The 23110-nt window shown below is 35.6% G+C and overlaps 1 protein-coding gene across 5 annotated transcripts in view; it reads right to left on the bottom strand.

The window, feature by feature from the left end:
* Window positions 1–23110, bottom strand: part of LOC117408327 (Kv channel-interacting protein 4) — a 375835-nt gene that overhangs the window by 128221 nt on the left and 224504 nt on the right. The window contains exon 1 of one of the 5 annotated variants that reach the window (XM_034013227.3): window positions 17673–17955. The exons of the other annotated variants lie outside the window; for them this stretch is intronic. Within the exon in view, the coding sequence (XP_033869118.1) occupies window positions 17673–17772 (100 nt within the window). The 5' untranslated portion in view covers window positions 17773–17955. Of the gene's footprint in view, window positions 1–17672; window positions 17956–23110 lie in introns of those variants that run through there. 5 annotated transcript variants of the gene reach the window in all.

The raw sequence follows: 23110 nt of genomic DNA on the forward strand, positions 1-23110 counted from the left end.
AGAGCACACGGGCGCTGTTGTGGATCCTATACCGAGGACTGTAGACTTTGTTGCAGCTGTTTGTTGATTCTATCGAGAATTGAAAGCTTTGTTGCCAAGTTTGATCCAACGTGGGATTGAAGGCTTCATTGTGAGAGGAGAGTTTTTTTACTGGACATTTCAACAGATTGAGTTTCCAAAACCGCAGATCAAAAGTCCAAGCTTAAAGGAACTGTTGAGTATAATTCCAGTTGCATTTTTCTTTCATAGAATTAAATTAATTATAACACATTCACATATTATTATTATTTGTTTATTTAGCAGACACCTTTATCCAAGGCGACTTACAGAGACTAGGGTATATGAACTATGCATCAGCTGCAGAGTCATTTACAGGTACGTCTCACCCAAAAGACAGAGCACAAGGAGGTTAAGAGACTTGCTCAGGGTCACACAATGAGTCAGTGGCTGAGGTGGGTTTTAAACCGGGGACCTGCTGGTTACAAGCCCTTTTCTTTAAGCACTGGACCACACAGCCTCCTACATAGAATTGAACTGTTAATTATTTAGTTTGCACACTTTGCGTGTAAAATAACTTTTAGTGAAACTTGAAGTAACAATAAGTAATCTACCTCATATTGTTGTATGAAGAATTTCTTTAAAAGTAAACTTGCCATATCCTTAATCTATACACCATTAATAAGCTTAATGTGATATATTCTAAGATTGTCTCATCTCAGTTGAGGCTGTGCTCGTATGTGGGCGTGTGTGTGTGAGCAAACTACTAGCTACGTCACAGCTTGCTGTTGAAGCTTCTAACTTTTCTGATTTCTGTTTATTATTTGTGTACTTAATAAAATACTACTATTGATTAAACATCCCTTGTGTCTGCGTGTGAATGTGTGTTCATAGTAAATCCTCGATCTTTGTAACACGTCAATTAAATATTGTTAGTAAGAGAACTAATCAACCCAGATAAACATTAAATTATCAATATGCAGCAAATTGCTGTGACAGAACATGCACTGTATGAAGACTGTGTCCAGCATCCACGATTCAGAATGGTAGTCAGTCCGTGTCTAAGAAAAGTGCATTGTGGGTTATTACATTTTCAATGCAAACCTTTTTCCCCTGCCTTCCCCTGCTTCTTATATTGCTGTGCCTTTGGCAATCTAATTTTTGAATAATGCATATTGTTGAAATACTGTAAAAAAAATAAATAAATTCAATTCGACAGTTGTTTCCATTTGCCATTATGTAATAAAAATTTATTTGTAACAGATGGTTAGCTTAGCAGGTTGCTGTTCTGCAGGACCTTTCCCAACAGATTGCTTACATGGTCAAGTGGCTGGTTTCACACAGCTAACTGCTGGGTGCCCAAATTACTTCTAGCCTTCCATGGTTCTAATGTGAGAATTAATTAAAATTATTCAGGTAACTCAAATACGCAAGCAAGTCGACTCCGCTATTGGCAATGACTCGGTCTGTTGGCTGACAGATAAGGTTGGATAAGGTTATACCATCTGCTTGGACTGTAAATATTAGTAACTGATTTATTATTCATGGGACATGCAAATGTATTACACATTTGCATGTTCCATTGAATTGCAATGTTGTGAAAGCATTGTGTGTTTCATGACGCCACACTGTGCGGTTAACAAGATCTGGAACCTGTTTTTTTGTAAAAATTCCCTTTTTCCCCTTATACTTAACATGTTTTAGTTGTTTTAGTTGTTTGTTCTCATGTACAGGCTACATGGTACTGAATTTCTGCACAGAGTAAGGCACACGTGGTCTGTGCTGAGGTAGGGCCTTTCGAAGGTTTGATGAAAAAATATGAAATGGTTCCTGAGTTACAATACCGTAAAAAACATTGTATAAGTCAATTTTCTAGGCATTTTTGTGTGCCCTTAGAAGGGGGGAGAGACTAATACACCTGTGTGATGTATACACCGGTGTGTCTAATATTAAACTGCTGTACCAGTGCCACAATGGGATTACTACAGCGACAGGTATTATGGCTCACACAAACTTAACTGTCAAAATCCGGATTATTTTTTCAGGATCTATCACAAAACCACTGTTCCAATTAAAAGTTTTAATTTGTTACTGTCAATACCCCAAGTCAAATGTAAGCGTTCAGACTCTTTCATACTAAAAATGTCACACCTATACTGCTTCTCTGTTATCACTAGCTGTCAATCTCTATGCATGTCTTTATTCCCACCCTCCCGAGCCATTGATTTGTCAACATTCAGACTAAACCCACCCCAGGGGTCCGTAGCAAACAGCGATTGGTTAGAAAGCCGAGTAAAATTTATCAAGTTTGAGAATGTTGTAATTGCAATGCTTTTTGAGACTGGTGTGGCAGAATAGGGGGAGGAGTCAGGCGAAGCACCTGGCTCCAGTTTGTTTTAATGGGGCCCTGCATAAAGGCAGGGGAAACCCCACACAGTGAAGGCTCTTGTGGTGAAGGCTTCATACAGTCGTGAGGAGCCCTGTCTGGTCGGAATCAGCAAAGGTACTGTGGAGACCTCTATTGGATTGTGTGTGACTGGGAACCAGCTTAGCTGTCAAGTAGTGTTAGTTAGGGTTAATCAGAAAGAAAAAAAAAGTTTAGCACTCCTGGTTGGAGTTAGATTTTTGTTTTGCTTTGTTTGTTTATTTTATTGTGTGAATGAAAGTATGCGCTGAAAAAGAAAAATTCCTGTGTTGGGTTAAATAAGGCTCGGTTACACTGGATAAAGTAGGACCGTGACAAAAAACGAAAATGCTACACAATAGGTTTGAAATTGTTGAATTTGCCGAAATGCATCGCAGTGCTGAAAAAACAGTATGTGACGAAACAAAGACAAACTTAAATATGGCGGAAAAAAATGAGCTGATAGAGCAGGAACGTGTTTATGGCCCGATGTAGAAAACACTGTTTGAATGTAGTACTCTGAATGACTTTAATACATAACATACGTATGCAATGCGGCACGACAGGGTGTTTCACAGAACAAGACAAGAGAAAGAAATATAACAAGTTATATAACAAGTAATATAACATGCTACTTTTTTATTAAGTAATAAGTAAGGACATTCTATAACTTTTTTTCTTAAGAAATAAATAACGAGTGCTAAGTTACTTTTTTCAGTAACGTTCCCAACTCTTATTAAACTCATCTTAAGTCAAATGTCTGTTGAAAACAAATTAGTACTTTATTTAGATGTTGTTTCTTGGAATTATGCATATATTAGGACACATAATTACCAACAACTTATCAACTTTTGAATTATTCCAACAGTTACGATATTTAGGTATTTCTGATGGTTCTTTGGAGTTATGAAACTTAACAATATATCTACAGTAATGTTCTTTAAATGCAATTTTAAGAGGTAAAAGAATGTAAGATTGTATGTTAGTTATTCAATGTGTTCAATATTCACTATTCACTGCCATGCACTACTACAGTGGTTTTTATACTCTCAAATTCATGGTGACGTCATTATCTTTAAAAGTTGGCCATAAAGCATGGCTACATCAAAAGGCATTCCATTTTCTAAATCAATCACTGAATGATCAGCACGCTGGGCCCTCTATGGCATCAACACCTTCAATTGCTGAGCCTTGGAGAGCTTAGCTTGCTTAACTACAAGATAAAGAGGTTTACTGAAGAAGACTTGTAACTACGTGTGTATGTTTAGTGTTAAAGACACAGACCTGTATTATATTACAAAGATCAGCAGGAATAAACATGAGTGATGGTGATTAATAGATATCCTTTAGCGTTCTATTGCAGAGATAAGGAAACAGCAGCATCAAACACACTACATCACCAATGGAAAATGCTGTAAGACCCAGTAATGCATTGCAACAATCAACTTCAATAAACCAATAATGGATATCATCCACTGGAAAATAAACACTGGTCTGTACCACTTTTGCCACTGCTGATAAAATATATTGTGCAATTGTTATGTGAAAACACTGTTCACAGTGTTATTTTTTATATCATATTAAAAGGGTGTTGACAACAACATGACTGTATTCCTTTAAAGCATTTTCCAGCAACAGGAATATAGTCAATGAACCAATTGTTGAACAAGGTATTTTATTACGAATGCCAAAGCTTGGAATATTCTCAATGTTTGGATCAAGAAAGAAACCATTCTTGAATATGTTACAGGGAGAGACCAGCTTCCTTGGAGATTACAACACATTCCAGTTAGAAAAAGACCACTGGCTATCAATACTAATAAAGCAGGACCGCAAGCAGCACCTTGCACAGCCAGAATTCATTGACACAGGGTGTATTTGCCAAGAGAAGAAATCAGTGTACTGGGCTTTTGCAATTGTAGTTTTGAATTAAAGGAGTTCCCTGGCAAAATGGCCAATACACAGCAGCAGTTGAAGAGTTATAGCTAATTAAAACAATTAATAATCACTGAATTACTTCCTATGTAGGTATGTAATGTGCAGTTTTACAAGAAGGACAGTGGTAATTATTTTTTTTAAATGAAACAAAAAGTCAGATTTATGATAATCTTTCTACCATCAAGTGGATACATCTGGTATCATCTTAACAAGGTGTTTCACTGGTAAACATTTTCATTTCTGTCTACTTTGTGTACACCGGAGATACTAATAAAATGTCTAAAACAATTGAAAAAGAAAACAAATGTAAAAACCCTCTGGAAAATGTATGTCTAAAAAAAGTGCTATTTTAGTTTGAGTACTTTTGTGAACGACGTTTGGATAGAAAAAGAGACCTCTTGTTTTAGTGTTATGTTTTCTAGGTCAGAATTAATTTTACTGTACTTCAGTCTTATGGTATCAATGTAATTGTAAATGTTGTTTTACTACTAACCGAGGTAGTAATAGTAACTGCAGTGCTAGTATTTACTGTGTATAACAGCCAAACAGTGTCCATTGGCCATTTTAACTTGTCTCCATTAAACCAAATTCATTACAAAGCAATGTTAAAAGAATCATGTTGGCAAATGAGGTAACTGGTTTGAATACTGTACAAAGGATAAGAACCATGTGTTAACATAGTAAGATTATCTTTGTGCATACAGGCAACGCATTTGACACTTAATAAGCTGTCCTCTGGGTAAGACTTTAGTTTAGATATCTGTTATAAGTGATTATAAACAATAGCAACAACAAAAAAACAATGTCATAAGTGTATAATAACTGTATTTTCAAAATCAAAGCAGCCCCATACAATTGGTGAGACATATAAAGACAGACAGACATAGAAAGGTAAACAGACCTGAAAGACAGGCAGACAGACTATATCCCTTATAACTAAACAATAGCAACAAAAGAAAAGAAAGGCAAACATATATAATTATTATTATTATTTATTTCTTAGCAGACACCCTTATCCAGGGCGACTTACAATTGTTACAAGATAGCACAATCTAGGTAAAGTACCTTGCTCAAGGGTACAGCAGCAGTGTCCCCCACCTGGAACAGAACCCACAACCCTCCAGTCAAGAGTCCAGAGCCCTAACCACTACTCCACACTGCTGCCCCTATAATATATAATAGTATTTCTAATCATATTCTATAATAGTTAATGTCATAACTAATAACGTTTGTAGATTGTTTATAAGCACTTATAAAGGATACCTAAACTACAGTGTTACCGTCAAATGTTACTATTAAAAGATTCTAAGCGCAGCGTTTCCAGACTGGCCTTGTGACCTTTGAATGGATTTTTCTCTATCTGGAAGTGGAGATCACCTCATTGTAAGTCTTTACTTCGTAGTGATTGTAACACAAAGCACAATGACTTCCACATTCTTTATCTTAACAGAAAGGCATAAAATCCATTATTCAATTCCTTTATCCCTAATCTGTTGATACTCAAGTTGACAAAATCAAGTGACATTTCAAGGTAATGTGAGAGCACATTTGAGAAATTTGACATTTAATGCTAGAAATGTAGAATGAAATCTGCTGCTTCTATTGCTGCTTCAAATTTCAGGGGACACTATTCTACAGTATGGAGAAATTGTAGATAGAATGTTGATGGACAACACAGAGAAAACAATACATAGATGATATTTCCTATCAAAAAGTTTAGTAGTGTTTTTTAGTGTCTACATAATTTTCACCAGCATTGTTTTTCAATATAATAAAATAAACTTTATTCTTATATATATATATATATATATATATAAATTGTATTAGTAATATTTACCCTCATCATTTTTGTTCTGAATTTGTTTTTCTTGGCTTGAATGTTTTGCTTGAATGTTTTTCTGTTTTTATTTGAGTAAACAGATATCGTTAACTGTGTGACAATATTTGCAAGTTGCGTCTGCTGAACTGCAATGTTCAAACGGCTTTAAACCACAAATGGATGTTTTTTCATAGTGGACTGCTTCTCACATTTTAATTATTTTTATTTTTTTATTTGCATCCTTTCAGTTTCTAACAGAAATTCATTTTCAGATGAAAGTAAGGTGTGCAGAATATAGATAAAATAACATTTTATTTCATTACAAACTCTTATTTGCTTCAGAGGTCAGGCTTTTAGTGACAAAAAACACTGTACAATATATACATTAAAACTTAGATGGCTAAAAAAATACAAAAGTAACCTCATTGTGATGTCTGAATGTTTTCACGGTGTTTAATGACTAACTGGCTAGGCAATACAAAAAAACCCTGGTATCTCTGTGATGCATGCAGTACTGTACAGGTAGTACAATCATGATGTAGACTTTGTTTGACATTGAAGGGTACATCATTAAGGGAGGTTAGAGAAATCGGCTGTTGAAAAAGTGGTGATGGTTGAAGAACAGAATTTAACGGGAGCCCACAGGTGCCTAACATATTATGTGAGCTTTATTTGTTACCGCATTCTAAAGGCAGACAATCAAAGGAAATTAAAAAGGGTTAAAAACAGCATAACAAGAAAAAGAATCAGAAGAGAAGACGCATCATTTAGGCAGGATCAATACCCAAGTTGTTTTGTCAGTTACAAGGTTGACAGGAAAATTCAATATATTCCAGCCGTGAGACTCAAAGATTGGAAGGTCTCAAAGTATTAAGGAAGGATTCTCGGGGGATTATCTAGGTATATCTTGTTAACCTCTAAGATTTGACACTAAGCAGATTAATGTACAAGTATTGTACATGCAGTAACATTGAAGGGTATAATAATCATATTTGATTTTGCTGCCCAAGGTTATAATTGGATAACATTCTGTCTCATGTTTTTTAAGCAGCTAATTGCACACAGAAGTTATACAGTTCCATTTAGATTTAAATACAATACAATGCCTTGTATATTATCAATATAGAACTATAATTAACATAAAGAAAAAGCTCATAAATAAAATAAAAAGGTGATTGTTCTTGCCTGTTATCTTTACCATTCAGTTGTACGACTTTTCATTAAATGAAAAATAAGATTGACATCATAATGTTTATTTTCTAGGCAGAGGTAATTCTAAACATGGCATCAGTCATGCCTGGATAAGTCAAAAGGTGTTCCCTTAATTTGAAGATGACCAACAATATACTTATGGGATATGCCTGCCTATTAGTAGGTATTTACTGAGCTCTTTATATCAGAGCTGCCGATAGGCCCCTTCCTGGTGTGATGTCCTCAGTCCCGCCAACTGAGGGATCAAAATAGTCAGCCCATGGAAGCCATTTCTCTTTTTGCCACTCAAGATGGTAAGGTAAGACATCTGTGTTTACAACTGAGCGTATTTTGAAAGAGCTTTTCTGAGTCTAATGCAGTTCCTCTGCATTCGTCCTAGAATCAGAGGGTCCATTCTAGCTCTTCTTGTGCTTTCTGTGCCTTTTTCCACAGCCTGCCTCACTTGCGTCGCAGGTTGTCTTTACTGTTTACTGTCTGTCGTATGTGAGCGACTGCCGGTGCAATATTATTTAAAAGTGTGTGTATGTCTTTTCAGCCTACACTCTTGGGGAGAACACAGTTCCTCCGCCGGGGCCAGGCTCTGCTGGATCCCCGCCGTTGAGTGATTCGCCAACTGCTGTGCGCGCAGTTGGGCGAAATATATATTCAATTATTATACTGTTGTTGTTGTGTGTCTATTGACCCTGTCACACAACCCCGCTTTGCCTGTGTTGTGCTGTGAAAATTAGCTGCAGTGCAGTATATTAAAAGAAAAAAAAAACAACAGCAGCCAGTCAGCTGTGTAATCCTCCACCGGGACTGCGTTCCGACCTGCCCCACTGTTGAGTAGACCTCACAGGCTACCTTGGCCCGCCCACCCTGGTGTGTCGGGCCTATAAAAAAAAAAAAAACTCTGTTGTTTTTCTCTGTTGTGTTTCTTCGCCCACCGCGGCTTCAGCCTGTGTGTCCCACTGGTATGTGTTGAGTGCTGTATATGTACATGCTATGCATGTAGTGCTTGATGCAAGTGCTGTGCGCACGGTGCTCGGTACGGAGGTGTCTAGTACCTTGGTGCACATAGCACCCTTGGGTGCTCGGTGTACGCGGTGCCTCGTTGCCCTCAGCCTGTAGGCTACACACTACCCCGGTTGTGTGACTGCACGTAATCCAGACAAGACACCCTTGTCCAGTTGCTGTGATCGAGACTATGTGAAACAGCTCTCTCTCGAGTTTTCTGGAGTTCCACTGCAATTTCATTGCTGGAAGCCGGCTTGCTACTTCCCTGGAATCAGAAACTCTGCTTCTGTGAACTCGGCTACAAACGCTGCACAACTGCGCTGTGTTTACTCTTTTTCTTTTCAATAGCCTACATCGCTTTGCAATTTGTAGTCTGCTTTTCTAACCTTACAGCACTCACTGTTTTGTGTTTTCCTCTGCTATTGCAGTTGAAAAAAAAAAAAAAAGACACGTGATCCTCCACCAGCCTGCCCTCTCAGTGAGCTGCTGTATTTACCCTCACAGCTTTGCTGTTGTGTGCGTGTGTGTGTTCTTTTTTTTCTTTTACTGCCTTGCAGTTTAAAAAAAAAACAGCAAAAAAAACATGATTTCTCCACCGGGATCCAGCTCTGCTGCGTCCCGCTGTTGAGTTGAATCAGCCGGCTTGTTTCAGCCTGCCTACTCGGTGTGCTTGGTAATAACAAGGTGACAGTTCTCCTGGTGGTCTTTGAGGGTGCATGCTCGCACCTTGGGTTATGCAGTTCTGACGTGCCCCTTGTATGCTGCAGTTCTGTCTCCCTCGTGACTGCTCTGGTATACTTTCCCGTAAGTATGTTGTTGGTCATCTTCGAATTGAAAGGGAACGTTAGGTTTCTTGCCATAACCCTGGTTCCCTGAAAGAGAAGACGACCAACAAACTTTGCGAGGTCGCATCCATCGTCTTCAACAGGTTCGATGCAAAAAAGAAATGGCTTCCATGGGCTGACTATTTTGATCCCTTGGTAGGCGGGACCAAGGACGTCACCTCCGGAAGGGGCCTATCGGCAGCTCTGATATAAAGAGCTCAGTAAATACTTACCAATAGACAGGCATATCCCATAAGTATGTTGTCGGTCGTCTTCTCTTTCAGTGAACCAGGGTTACGGTAAGTAACCTAACATTTTATGTTTAACTCTGGTCTGTTCTTTTTTTATTGATAATCATTAACCATGTGAATCCTTCAAACATTATAGAGGTACATTGGTAGTATTTCATTTTACATTTCCTTCAACTTCATTTTTATTTGATAAATACTTTAAAAAAAGATCTTATCCCTAGAAACATTATTTCAGTTATTGGTCAGTACACTCTAAATTACTTTCTTTGTGCTTTCAATAGGGGTTCTAAATATGAAGCATTGAATTGTGGGCCGTGAACAGCACTAATCTTGAGATAAACAATATTACCTTATGTAAGGTAGTTCAAGATTGGTGGTAATCGGGGTCTGTGAAACCAGGCGATTTTGGTTTTATTTGAAGTACTTTGGTTTCAGTTTATCCCATTCTATAAGACTATCTGTAGTTCCCTTCACTGAAGTCTGGGCTGGGACTGGGCTCCAATGAAAGTATGGAGCTTGATATTATTTTTTAAAGTCCAAGAGCTGCAAATGTATTTTTTATTGTGATTATAAAACATTCCTCTTGAAAGTAAAAATGAAAAAGCTGGTATTCGGATTGATCTGGAAGGTTCTCACATCTAAACAAAAAATGTTAACAGAACCGGAATAAATATGGTGATATACAGAATACTCAGAGAGTCTATTTACAATATTCAATAATACTACTAGAAATGAGCACAATAGTCCAATAGACAAGGCAATACACACAGTCTCTCCCTCTAGCAGTGCAGCCATCTGGGATCCTTGACAATGCACCAGCAGGTTTCTTTCAAGTGTAAAGACAGGTTGAGGATTGTCCCCTTGTTGTTCATTATATCCATATACAGTGTAGTATTACACCAGAGCAAGCTTACACTTACCAAGGCATCCTAACTGCAATCCTTGAAATCATATTTGTGGTAATGGGTTCTGCACAGTATGCGCCTAAAGGTTATTCTACCATCAACAAAGCTGTTTACCATTCTACAGTCCCTTAGAAGTACTTTGAGATGTAATTCCATACTTGCTTTTAAATGATTTTAATAAAGCCTAATAGTAAATCCATAACTAATATCAAACTGATACAAACTCATATGACCTACATAAATAATTAAGATAGTATTTCATGATCATATCGGTTATTTATGAGAGTTACCATTCATTTTATTTCCAACTTTAAGTAATTCTATGAACAACATACCCCAAAGGAACATAAAAACACAGCATTGAAGCATTTTAATCTTTTTGCTTTGGTGCTTTAGTTCTTTGCACAGATTCTTAGAGCATGCAAATCACAGGTGTTATGGAGTTAGTTGGCACAGGGGTACTTAATATTTTCCACACAATATCAGGCTAAGAAAGTAGCAAGGAATGTTTAATTACAAAGCATATATAAGGGATACTCCATGGGGCACTGTAACTATTCCATTGTAATGGAACAATGGAATAGAAAGTATATTAACATTAACATTAAACAGCTAAATTCAAAGAATGACTTTCCTTAGATCAGACTCTGCATCTGCTTCTAACACTGCAGTGTAACTGGAACAGTGCATTTCTTGTCGAATATGAAAGTTGTTCATAGAATAAATATTATGCTATTCACAGGTGGTTCAGTTTTTCAAGCCCTCTGTGGTAGAGAGTAGGATAACAATTACAACGGCATCTCCCTTTGTGGGAAGGCAAAGCTTTAAGGTACATTAAGGTATACAAACTACATGCTAACATGATTCAAACTGAATTAGTTGCTTAACCTGAAAATAGACCCTCCCGTGGATATAAGGTACATTTGGAGCTGTCGTCCAAACTTCATTTCATATGATTTCCTTGACTGGACTAACATAAGAATGTAAAATAAGTAGGATCATCCTGGAGATAGTATCTTGAGATCTCACAGAAAGTAAGTAGCAGCAAAAGTGTATGTAGACCTTTGTAATGGTACTTTAATAATTAATTAACTGTACTGACTTTTCAAAGCTCATCAGGCAATGGTTTCTATTTTATTTTATCCCTATGGAACAGTACATCTAGGCAGACAGCACAACAAGCAATGACATGCATCATTATATGAGATTTGTTTTTGTCAAATCTGCAGTATTTCATTCACTTCCATGACTACATATTAAAGTGTGTTAACTGCAAGATCTACTGGGGTTTCATTAATTGCAGTCCATATATTTTTTCTAATGAATAAACTGATTAGTAATTGTGCATATTATTTTGTGGTTACTTTATAAACCAGTCCTTAACAGAAAAAAAGAAATAAGATACATATATTGGAAATGTGCAAAGTATCTGAAAATCACATTCAATATGGTAATTTTGCATTGCATGTATAAAAACATCTTTAAATATGTTACATTTAGATTTGTTTTTAATATGCCTACTTTAAATTTATTTAAGTGTTTTCTGACATTTTTAAAGTTATTATTATTATTAGTAGTAGTTAATCTAACTTTAGTAATATTAAATTGAATTATTCAGGTTTGTATTTGCATTCAGCAACATGTGAAAAACAAATACAAACAAGAATGTTTTTTTTTTTTTTTTACACTGTTTCGTGCTGCAGTTTTAATCCCATATTTCTCAATTCCTGTGAAATTTTTTGGTAGACTATCATTTTGGACAGTACGACCCCGGGATCCATTCTCAAAACAAATCCATACCACTTCTCTGCGCCTGGGTGTACTAAATTTGACGTCACGTTTCACAGTGCAGCTTCTACTTTGAACAGTAGTGCGAACACACCAGAGCCACGCTGAACGGGCTCGGCTTGGTTCCAGCTTGGCTCGGCTCGGCTCGGCCTGGTTGTGCTAGTGTGAAAAGGCTATAAGGAGTCTCCTTTCACATTCCTAGAATGGCAGAATGACACACAGGAACATAAAGAACATTTACATTTACATTATAAGAGTGGTTAGGTATTGTACTACCTGAATGTAATATGACATACTTTTCATTGTTCATGTCTTGGCAAGATAATGCTAACCATACACATAATAATTGATTTTTAAGTGCAAAAATGTACACCCATGGAGAATTTGCTGGGTGACCTTAAATATGACCGCCTGTCCAACATTAGAGGGTTTTCTTGTAACTAAGTGAATGTTTTTTTGTTTTGTTTTGTTTTTGTGAACACAATAAAACACAGTAAGAGCATAATAACCTCTGAAGGTGCATAACCTAAATTAAAATAGAAATGCAACTGAAACAAAAACCTTTTTATAACTTCCCATTTCCTTAATAAGAATAAGGAATTTTAAGTGTTTTGCTTTCTTTCCAAATCATCACAAGAAAAGAGATGTTAAAAATAATCATTACTGTAGGTTGAGAAGTTGCTTCAATGTCTATTAAGTTATCAGTTTAATTAGGCACAGTGGATGACTAATGAATACTGTGGAGAATTAAACAAGCTGCTAATTGCCTAATTTGTTATAGATTGTTTGGCTCAATAATTGTAGCTGATCATTTTTCCCTTTTGTTTTGGAAGATTTTGAGTTGCTAGACCAATTAGGCCTTTGGATATTTTTAGATATCACATCAGTATTAACCACATTTAGGAGACTAAAATATTTGTAAGTGGTACATGGACACTACAAGAGAGCTGTATAACTCGAAAACAGTAACTTGAATTGCGCATGTTATGAAAATACTAGAGACCACATTCACCTAAATTAAAATTTAAAACAAGCTTGGCTTAGTTTACATGCAATTCAGGAATTCAAAATTGAGTGGGTAAACTGCCTTCTCATACGAAAAGAACATGCAAATTGACAAAACTAAATATTTTTTAATGGCAACCCGTTCGAAAAATGTACCATATATATATTCACGAGACTTCAGCAGTGAAGATCTCAATTTATGACTTAACCTTTGTAACGTTCCACTAAAAGGCCGCACCATGCATTTCCTTATTAAAGCTTGTTTGTTGGTTCACCTACACACACAACAGTGCAAGAAATTAATTATCTCCTAATTAATTATTTTAAAGGGGGGTGGGCGGTCCCTTCAAAATTCAAATTACTACTGAAATATGGAAGGATATATTTTAATGTTTCTTCAATGTTGATCTTTGAATCTGGAGACTCGGGTTGATAGTCAATTTTGCTAAGGATGTTGGTTCAGTTGTTCTCAGTGTTACTGTTAATTCTGTTTATCCTTTTGTGCTATGAATAGTAAAGGACTAAACAAATAAATAAAAACACTAAAACAATGTCTGTATACAAATCCATCCCAATTAAAAAATAAATAAATAAAAGTTTTCTGTAAATATCTTTAAAATGTTTAGAACACAGTTATGACTTTCTGTCTGGAAAATGAAGAGTGAACATGCTTTGGAACAATATGAGTGGTAGTTCATAAAACTCCTCTCTTGTACAAAGTGCTAGCTCCTTTTGAATGGAAGGCTTATGCTGAAGAAGTGTATGGTCCTTTGATAGAACCAACTAAATTTCTTGGGGTGTTCTCCACTGATGATGGAAATGATAATGAGGCTTGGGAACCCATTGACATTTAAAATAGTTAATTCTGGCCAACTCAGATATGCTGTATGGAAGGAATACCTAATAAAATAGCCCCCGTGTGATCAAATTGAAATGCATGAACATAACATTTATCAGTCCAGAATCATTGCTCCCTGTGGGAGACTCTCTCACTAAGAGCAGAACCAGACAATGATTTTCAATACTGCTGGGAGCAGTCTGATATCCTGGATGCAAACTGGACATGTGATTAGAAGACCATTGTTAAGAGTAACTGTTCAGGACAATAATATTATAATATTGTAAAACTGTACTGGTTTAGAAATTGCTAAAAAAAAGCAGAAATATTATTGCAGAAATCTGTGTTAACCTAAAAATAAAAGGATTAATTACAGCTATGACCTAATTTAATAACCTTGAGAGGGCCCCTTAGAATGTGCTCACAGCCTCTTACCAGTTTCTTATCACAGTTTCTTATCAGGATAAACCCTCGAGTTTACTTGTTATCTGTAGCTGTGCTGGGATTGTTGTGGTACCAGAAGGATGTATTTTAGGAAGCAAGGCTAAATGACATGAACCGATGCTTTAACTTTAAGACAGGTTGGCTGTTTATTCTTATCTAAGGGGAGTGATGGAGCTCCATAGTACCAGAAAAATATATTTTAAACCGAGGCAGGACTCACTGACAGAATAGGGCTCCTTGTCTTTATAATCTTTTACCTTAACAAATGATAGAACTCCATAGTACTGTAGAAATAGAGATGACCTCATATATCTGGGTTTAGACAAATAGGGAAAAGCCTAGTACTGCATATTATTAATTTTAAGGAGTAGCCTAACATTAGAAAGTATGTTATTAATTTTAGAGATAAAGGCTGTCTAAAAAGCCAGATAGGTTTAATTAAGCTGTCTGACACACGAAGCAGAGAAAAAAATCCCAAGTATCCCAAGTAAAAAAACTACAGTTTATTCATCAGTTGAGTTTGGTAAGACAGACTTAGCTGGTCCATCTCTTGAAGATCTTCATGTAAAGCTGACTGCTGGTGTTGCAGTCAGAGCCTTTAGTTTGGTAAGCATAATCTTGCATTTGTGCCTCACCTATATTGAAGCATAAGGCTATAAGGATAGGATTATTATATTTCGCTTTAGCGAGGTTGTTATATTGTATGCTTTAGGATAGTTTTGGGTGCTTTTAGACTGACTGAAAGTATGTGTTGCAACCATATTTCTTTATAGTATTAATGCGGTTAGTTTGCGCAGACACAGGACTGCCCGGGTTATCTATGAGTTAGGATTCAATGTCGAGCTGTAATCACTCAATCCATTTAAGTGTTAATACAGAGTCTGTGTGATTTTTCTTGATTGAAGGTTGTCTGGGTATGTGAAAATCTGAAAGCCAGTACACGAACGATCCGCTGTAGGAGTTTAAACCATCTATTTGTCCTCCTGTTAAGTCTCCTCTGGTTCTCTTAGAGAATATAAGCAGTGCGTTGAAAGTGCCATTGTACAAAATCAAAATGTAATGTAATCCTTTGTGGTGTAATAGGTCTGGTTACAAATTTAAAACCCCATTACCAAGAAAGAAAACAAAGACATTGTATTATCCATATTGTGTTATTTTTTTCAAATAAACATTTTAAATACTTAGTATTGTTATTTTATAGATTTCAATATTTTTTTGAACAATCAAGAATATAAGAGCACAAATGTTTCACGTCAATTCCACTCTCACAATCTGACCTCAAATCTCTGACAGTGCCAACAAAGAGTACACCATGTAGAGAATATTCTCTATCTAAATGACGAAGCTTTAAAAGGTGAAATGGGAATTAAATGACCCATGCCTTGTTGTTCTGTATTTTTAGAAAATGGATGACATTCTGGGATACCATTGTACAATGTCTTTGACTATAAAGCTTTGGTGATGTAGTTGACTGTTATTGTATACATTGTAAAAAATAAAAGTTATTTACTATGAGTTGATTTTTAGTAAACAGTGTTTGGTGTTACCAAAGAGCCATGTTGTTATTTGCTGGAAACCAATAATTTACCAGAAATATTTACTCCAAATCACCAATTTAACAATCAGCTAACATATGAAACAACTCAAGGGAATATTGAGATTATATATATATATATATATATATATTGCTCAGATTCATTTAACATACGTTGGTTTTTTAACCATTTTTTGCTTCTCAAAAAGAGCCTGCATCTTAAATTCGAGTGAAGTATAGAAAAGACAAAGATGTCACTGCCCGAATACACAAGCAGCAACATGACTTACTGCTGAGAAAAGACAAACCAAAATATTACTGCCCAATCTCAAATCATCCAAGATGTACAAGCAGCCATTTTCAAAGAAGCGTCATTAGCTTCCTGAGGAATTCAAGGAGAATCGTTTACAATATCAGCATTTCTAACAAACAGTACCAGCTTGGACAGATTGGAAATGCTGATCAGACCCTCATATTTTTCTACATGCCACGTAATACCACAGTTCACAAAGTGAGAGAAAAACAGGTGACAGTAATCACGACTGGAAATGAGAAGCAGCACATAACTGTAATGCTCTGTATGACACCAGACAGCCGCAAACTGTATCTTTGTAAATACATTTATTTGATCTTTTTTTTTCTCAAATTCAGGGTGGGAAATTTGGGCTGCATCTTAATTTCGAAGGAATACGGTATATTTAATATTTAATCAACTTTCTTTTCATTTTGCACATATTTCTACATTAAACAGGCCTGAGGTTGAGCCTATTATAAGAATGAACAAGTAGGTAAATTATTGACTTAACATGTTTTTCTCTTTTTCATTTCTATCCGAAGTAATGGAATTTCCCCAAGATGTTTTTGGAAACATGAGTATCACATTCACTGATTAAGATGCATTTTTAACAGAATTAAGCTACAAAAAGCCCCCAATAGACTATGCAGAAGTATGCTTTTACAAATCTGTTAATAGGCTAATTTATTATTTCCATCACATTTTTGACCATTACACAACAGACTGTGGAACATAACAGAAATTTAAGGTTTCAAACTATCAAATCAGATATATTAAATAGAAATACAAGCTTTTTTCTGTGCTGTGCCAAATCCTTTTCCCTTCTAAGGTATATTATTTGAAGATTGTGTATAGCATATTACAAAGAATGTTTTACCCTGCTGAATTATATTACTTCTAAGTTGCTTAGAGCTAAACTTAATTAAAAAAAAAATACTATGTCAAGCAAATATTGCACTGGCATATCAAAACAACTGTTTAGCAGCCTGTTGCTTCAACTTGATTCCAACACTTCACAACAGCTTCTGTATGTTTCTTTTTCACACAACAAACTGTACATTGTAATTTAAATGCAGCTTCAATAATGCAAATAGGATTTTTTTGGTCTGGCTTGTCATTATCACTGAAGAATTGTTACTCAGAATTTCAGAAAGCAGTATTATCTAGGTCCTGCAAAAAACACTGTGAATTCCAGGCTGGGCATTTTTTCAATGCATTTCACTGATCAGTTATTTAGTAAAACATATTTAATATTGGTTATTTAAACAACATGCTACATTGAGTCACTAATCATTTACTAATATAATCCACAATGTCTAGAAAAAAGTTTAAGTTAAATGTAATTTACTTCACATATCAACATAATTCAGGTTACAGAGAAGAAACAAACTGATATAAGTTAAAGAAAAGCTTTTTCCTTACCACCAATATTTGCTTCAAGTATCCCAAACTGTTCCAAAACCTTTACAAATAGTACAATCACCACCAGGACTGCTATCATCTCCAGCCCCTCTAAGTTCATGGTGATTTAGGTCATGGTCTCACCTCGGCCACTGAGAAAAGTGCTCTTTGGACGGACTCTTGCTGTGAAGCCATTAAGAAAAGCAACATCTCAGACAGAGAGAAAGTGAACACATCCTGACTATACCAGCACAGGCCAGGAGTGGCAGGCAAATAAACTTGGGCCTGTCAGGATTATCCACTTGCTCATTATCTCTCTACACAGCAAGACACCTGTGCTTGAAAGAACACGTAATTCACCCAAGGACCCTGGAGGTCACACTCTAAACATCCCAAGGAAGGATGCCGTGTGTGGAGTGATAGCCAACCATCTGAGAATATGCTTTTCTTAGATTCTGCTCATGCTGTTTGGAGTGCCATTGTTATGGGTAATCTGTTGCCTAGGCAACAGGAGCTCTAACAAATGTATGGATTCCTACAGGATGCTGAGGAAACCAATAGGTATACAAAATAAATAAATAAATAAATAAAACAAAAATATGTATTCTCAATTACAGTCCAATTACAGTAAATGCTGCAAGAAAATCACCCTTGTTATTAGGCATTTGAGTTATAATGCATTGCAATACAAAAGTTAACTCAAAAGCTTATAAAGTATGTTATTTTTAAGGCAGGTATTAGATAAAGGACAAAAGTCTAATGATATTGAAGTAGATATATAACTTTTGTAATCCACCACATACATTCTGCTGAGATCTCTCTCTCTCTCTCTCTCTCTCTCTCTCTCTCTCTCTCTCTCTCTCTATTGTAATGACCTCAGGAGAGCTGGTGAGCCCCAAGAGTGGGCGAGAGCTGCAGGCTCTGTAAAGTGTCAGAACGAGACGACAGGCAAACTGATCAGAAAGGAGAGACCAACAAGACTAGAAAGAGACACTAACAACAACATCAGCTGCTGCACAGGCCCCTTGCACGACCACATGACCCCACGGGAGCCTCTGCTGTGGGAAGCGAGAGAGAGAGAGAGAGAAGACAGACAGTCAGACAAGGAAAAGGGCGACTGATGGCACAATATAAAAAATAGCTTTTTTAACATCGCAAGCAACTCTAAATATATATCTTACCTTTGTTAAGATAAATAGCTGTGTACTGTTACAGAATGATATACTATCACTTTTCTATAAAAAGCAACAGTATACCATTTTATGTATAATAAAACAGTAGGTTCTTTGTGTGCAACAAATAGCGAGTTAAAGTCTTTACGAGTCACATCAGAGACATTTCACAACAAAAACAACTGAAGACACCTCAAGAAACTCAATAAATATATCTTACCTTTGTTAAGATGGAAGCACTGTCCCCACAGGACTGCCAACATTTACTATTGCTTGGCTTTTAATAAAATTCATTAACAAGTTTGGAGTAGCAGTACATTTTACCTCTTGTTTATACACAGACAGAGAAATAGTTATACTATAAGACAGTGAAATAGTAATACTATAACCCACACCTTCCCCAAAATATACAAAAAATAACTGAAATACCAACACTAAAACACCTTTAAAAAGCATATGCCAGTCTTTATTTTTCTTTGATAAATGAAATTAAACTTTCACGACGTGTGCACACAGACATAATGAATAACCTTGAAAAAAATCCTCAAATAAACCGAATATTAACTAATATATATACTTTTTTAAATAAAGTTTTTTCAAAGTGGATGTAAGTAGGAATTCACAGAGTGCATCTTGTTGTATTAGCTGAGCTCAAAGACTACTGTGACACTGATAGTGTAAGGATTATTGCCCACATTGTCAAACAGGTAACACAGCAATAACAATCCATCATATGGTATGCAACAGAAAAGCCAGAGCACTTGTTATCAGGGATTCAAACCAGATTTTTTTCCATTCCGGTTTGGCTCCGAACCGAACCGGAATTTTCGGCTTCGGTTCCGAAAGTTCAGAATGGCTGATTTAGTTCCGTTCCAGTTCAAACTAAATGAAATACCAGTTAATACCGGTTCCATTTTTTTTTTTCTAACCAAGTAGGCTATTGTACTGGTGTTCATAGGTCTTCATTTTCTCAAATTAAACATAAAGCATGAAATACAGTAAACTCCAGATAACAGCACTCAAAGGGAAATCCATCTGTATCAATAAATGCACTTACTTCCTGTCTATAGAAACAACACTGCCTATGTTGCAGCCTTAAAAGAAAATGACAGCAGCCCTCTTTTTTTTTCTTGAGTTTACACATTTTATTTTTTAAACAATTCAAAACAGCAACACTTCTCAACAATCTCGGTGGGTTAGCGTCCTTACATTCAGCATAATAACTTAATGCAATGTTTGTCTGAAATAAACTCTGCAGCTAATCGAGATCATGGCTCCATCAAATATGCAATTTTTTTCTCTCCATTGTGTTCCACCTTTATGGTGTTTTTAACTTAATAAAAAAAACATTTCACAGTAAGACATACAACAAATGTAACATTTACACACATGCAAATTTTCTACATACTTATTTTGGATACAACAATGAAAATGAAACACTGAACAATTAAATCATGCATCGTTAAATGATTGAGAATACAACGTAATAAATTTGGATAACAATTTATTTTAAGTACTACATATTATTGATTTATTATATACTTATTTGTGACTAATTAGCACATAATACATCATGTACAGCCTCCTAATAAGGGTTTGTTAGGTACTTATTATGCTTATTCTCAAACATGCCTTACTAAAAGGTTACTGGACATTAATAAAGGATTTGCATGCCTTATACTGAAGTGAAGACTGTTCTTGGCCGGCCATATTAGGTCCTACTAACTGCTTGTATATGATTAATACCTTGGTAATAAAGCAGCAAAACAAAGTGGACCATGCATGGATAACACTCTATCCCAGAGGTGGACTTTCCAATAAAGGGCTTATTAGGAGGATGTTGGTCACTAGTAAAGCATTTTGCAGCTCCTATTCTGAAGTGAAGGTTTAATTTTCATTAATTAAGAGCTTATTAGAAGCATATAGGTCATTAATAAAGACTTTTGCAGCCCCTATTCTGAAGTAAAGGCTGCTTTTTCATTACTTAAGAACTTATTAGCAACATATCAGTCATCAATACAGTTTTGATCCAACAACTAACAAAAAGCAATTAACACCAGGGCATCTTTAATCAGTTGTGCAAGCTGTATACTGAAGTGAAGACTCCAGGCACCCCATGAAGCTCTTACTCACATTAATGAACCTGACGAAAAAAAATAAATAATAATAATAAGTTGAAGTAAAAAAGAAACATACAAAATCCTTTTAATTAGGAATTTATTTGGGTTTTTTGAATAAACTGTTAAAACTTGTAACAAATTGCTATATAATTATTTTCCCAGTAAAACATACAATCTTAAATTGGAAATACATTTTCCAAAAAAGGTCAGATACATTCTGCATTCCTAAACAGATACAGCACCAACTGATGCAATGTATAATGTATCATTTTTTTTCCTAAGGTCATCAGCAATCTCTCATAAAGGGATAACATTTGCAATAACACTGGAAATTTAAACAAAGTACTATTTATTTTGTCCGTATTCGGTATGAGGATATTGAACGTGATTTTCAGCTTTAACATCACACATTAACATTAACAGTCAGGGCCATATGAAAATTATTTTCTGATTTTAGTTTTTACTGTTTTAAAATTAGGTTGATTTAATTGAACTTATACACCGCAGGCACACTGAATAACACAAAACCATAAACGATTTATTTTTGGGTATTATTGTACCAAAAAATGAAAAAAACGTATTCCTTTTGTTATGAGATATTGGGGAGTTATAGAGACGGTCTCCTTTAAGAAGAAAGGCATGCTGGGATATCATCAGGTTCCTTGTCAGCTGACGGCAAAGAAGAATGGCGGAGATCTGAGGAAGAGAGTTTGGAGACAGGGTATTAAACTTTAAAAATAAGTCTGGGTCAGACTCCAATACTTGGTACCAATATTATGAAAAGTTATTTTATTGAGGTACATGTTTGTTTTTTTTTTTTTAAATGGTATGTTATACACACAAACATAAATGCATTATTTTTACTTTAAGTGTATTTAAAAATCTTGCAAAAATGGTGCACATGTCATGAAAAAATAACTGTTATTTATATATAATAATGTATATTGTTGCGCTCTCATTAAATATATACGTTATTTAGATCCAAAATAACAACATTTTAATGACCTACTCCCTATTCGTGTGAATGTCAGATGATATGTCTGTACTGCAGTTTGTGTTAAAATGTCCATACTTTAATTAATACAATAATCCAGTATTTTACAACAATCAATGCACACACTGAATGGAAAAAATATATATGTGTATATATACTGTATAAGCCTGTAGATTTACGGTTTTATGTTGTTCGCTGCGCCTGCGGTGTACATAACTTCAATTAAATCAACCTAACTACATTTTTTATAAAGGGTAATAACTCTAATCAGAAAATAATAAAACGATTTTCATACGATTTTGTACTGTGATTCTTGAAATGTATTTTTTGTTCAATGTTTACCACTATAAGTCGCCCTTGGTAAGGGCGTCTGCTAAGAAATAAATAATAATAATAATAATAATAATAATAATAATAATAATAATAATAGGGCCCTAACTGTTAATGTTAATTTGTGATGTTAAAGCTGAAAAACATGTTAGAAATCACATTCAAAATCCCCATTTCTGTAATGATAACACTATGTAACACAATTTTTGTTCCTGGGTAGTAAGTGTTATTTCCTAATTGCTTATGCCTCAAAAGTATAGAAAATGGCTATTATTCCCCACAAACTTTGCTTTTGTGACCAGGACAGTAATATTTTGAAATTTTCCTATTTCCAATGAGAAAACGGGCGAATTTGTGTCTTTTCGTTCACATAAAGTCAGAAAAAAGTAACATATGAATCCAAATTAACATGTATTTATACTAAAGTAATACAAAAATGACTACAAAAGATTTAGAAGTGAGTAGTTTTTCGAGATTTACGATTATACTGTAAATCACTTTCACAAATCAGCCCCCAAATGTAGTCTCCCATCATGTTCTCGTTATACTGTCCTTGGTAGCGGCGTTCAAAGTATATCCTGGTGGAAGCGCTCGCCTTGCTCCTCCGAGTACGCTCCCATGTTCTCCTTGAATTTATCAAGATGAGCATCAAGGATATGGTCTTTGAGGGACATCCTACAGCCCATTGTGCCGTAGTTCTTCACCAGAGTCTCAACCAGCTCCACATAGTTTTCGGCCTTGTGATTGCCCAGGAAGACGCCGAACCACTGCGACAAAGCTGTTCCAAGCCGCTTTCTCCTTACTAGTGAGCTTCTTGGGGAATTCATTGCACTCCAGGATCTT

Source organism: Acipenser ruthenus, chromosome 2 (assembly GCF_902713425.1).
Source record: "Acipenser ruthenus chromosome 2, fAciRut3.2 maternal haplotype, whole genome shotgun sequence".
In the NCBI taxonomy this organism is placed as follows: Eukaryota; Metazoa; Chordata; class Actinopteri; order Acipenseriformes; family Acipenseridae; genus Acipenser; species Acipenser ruthenus.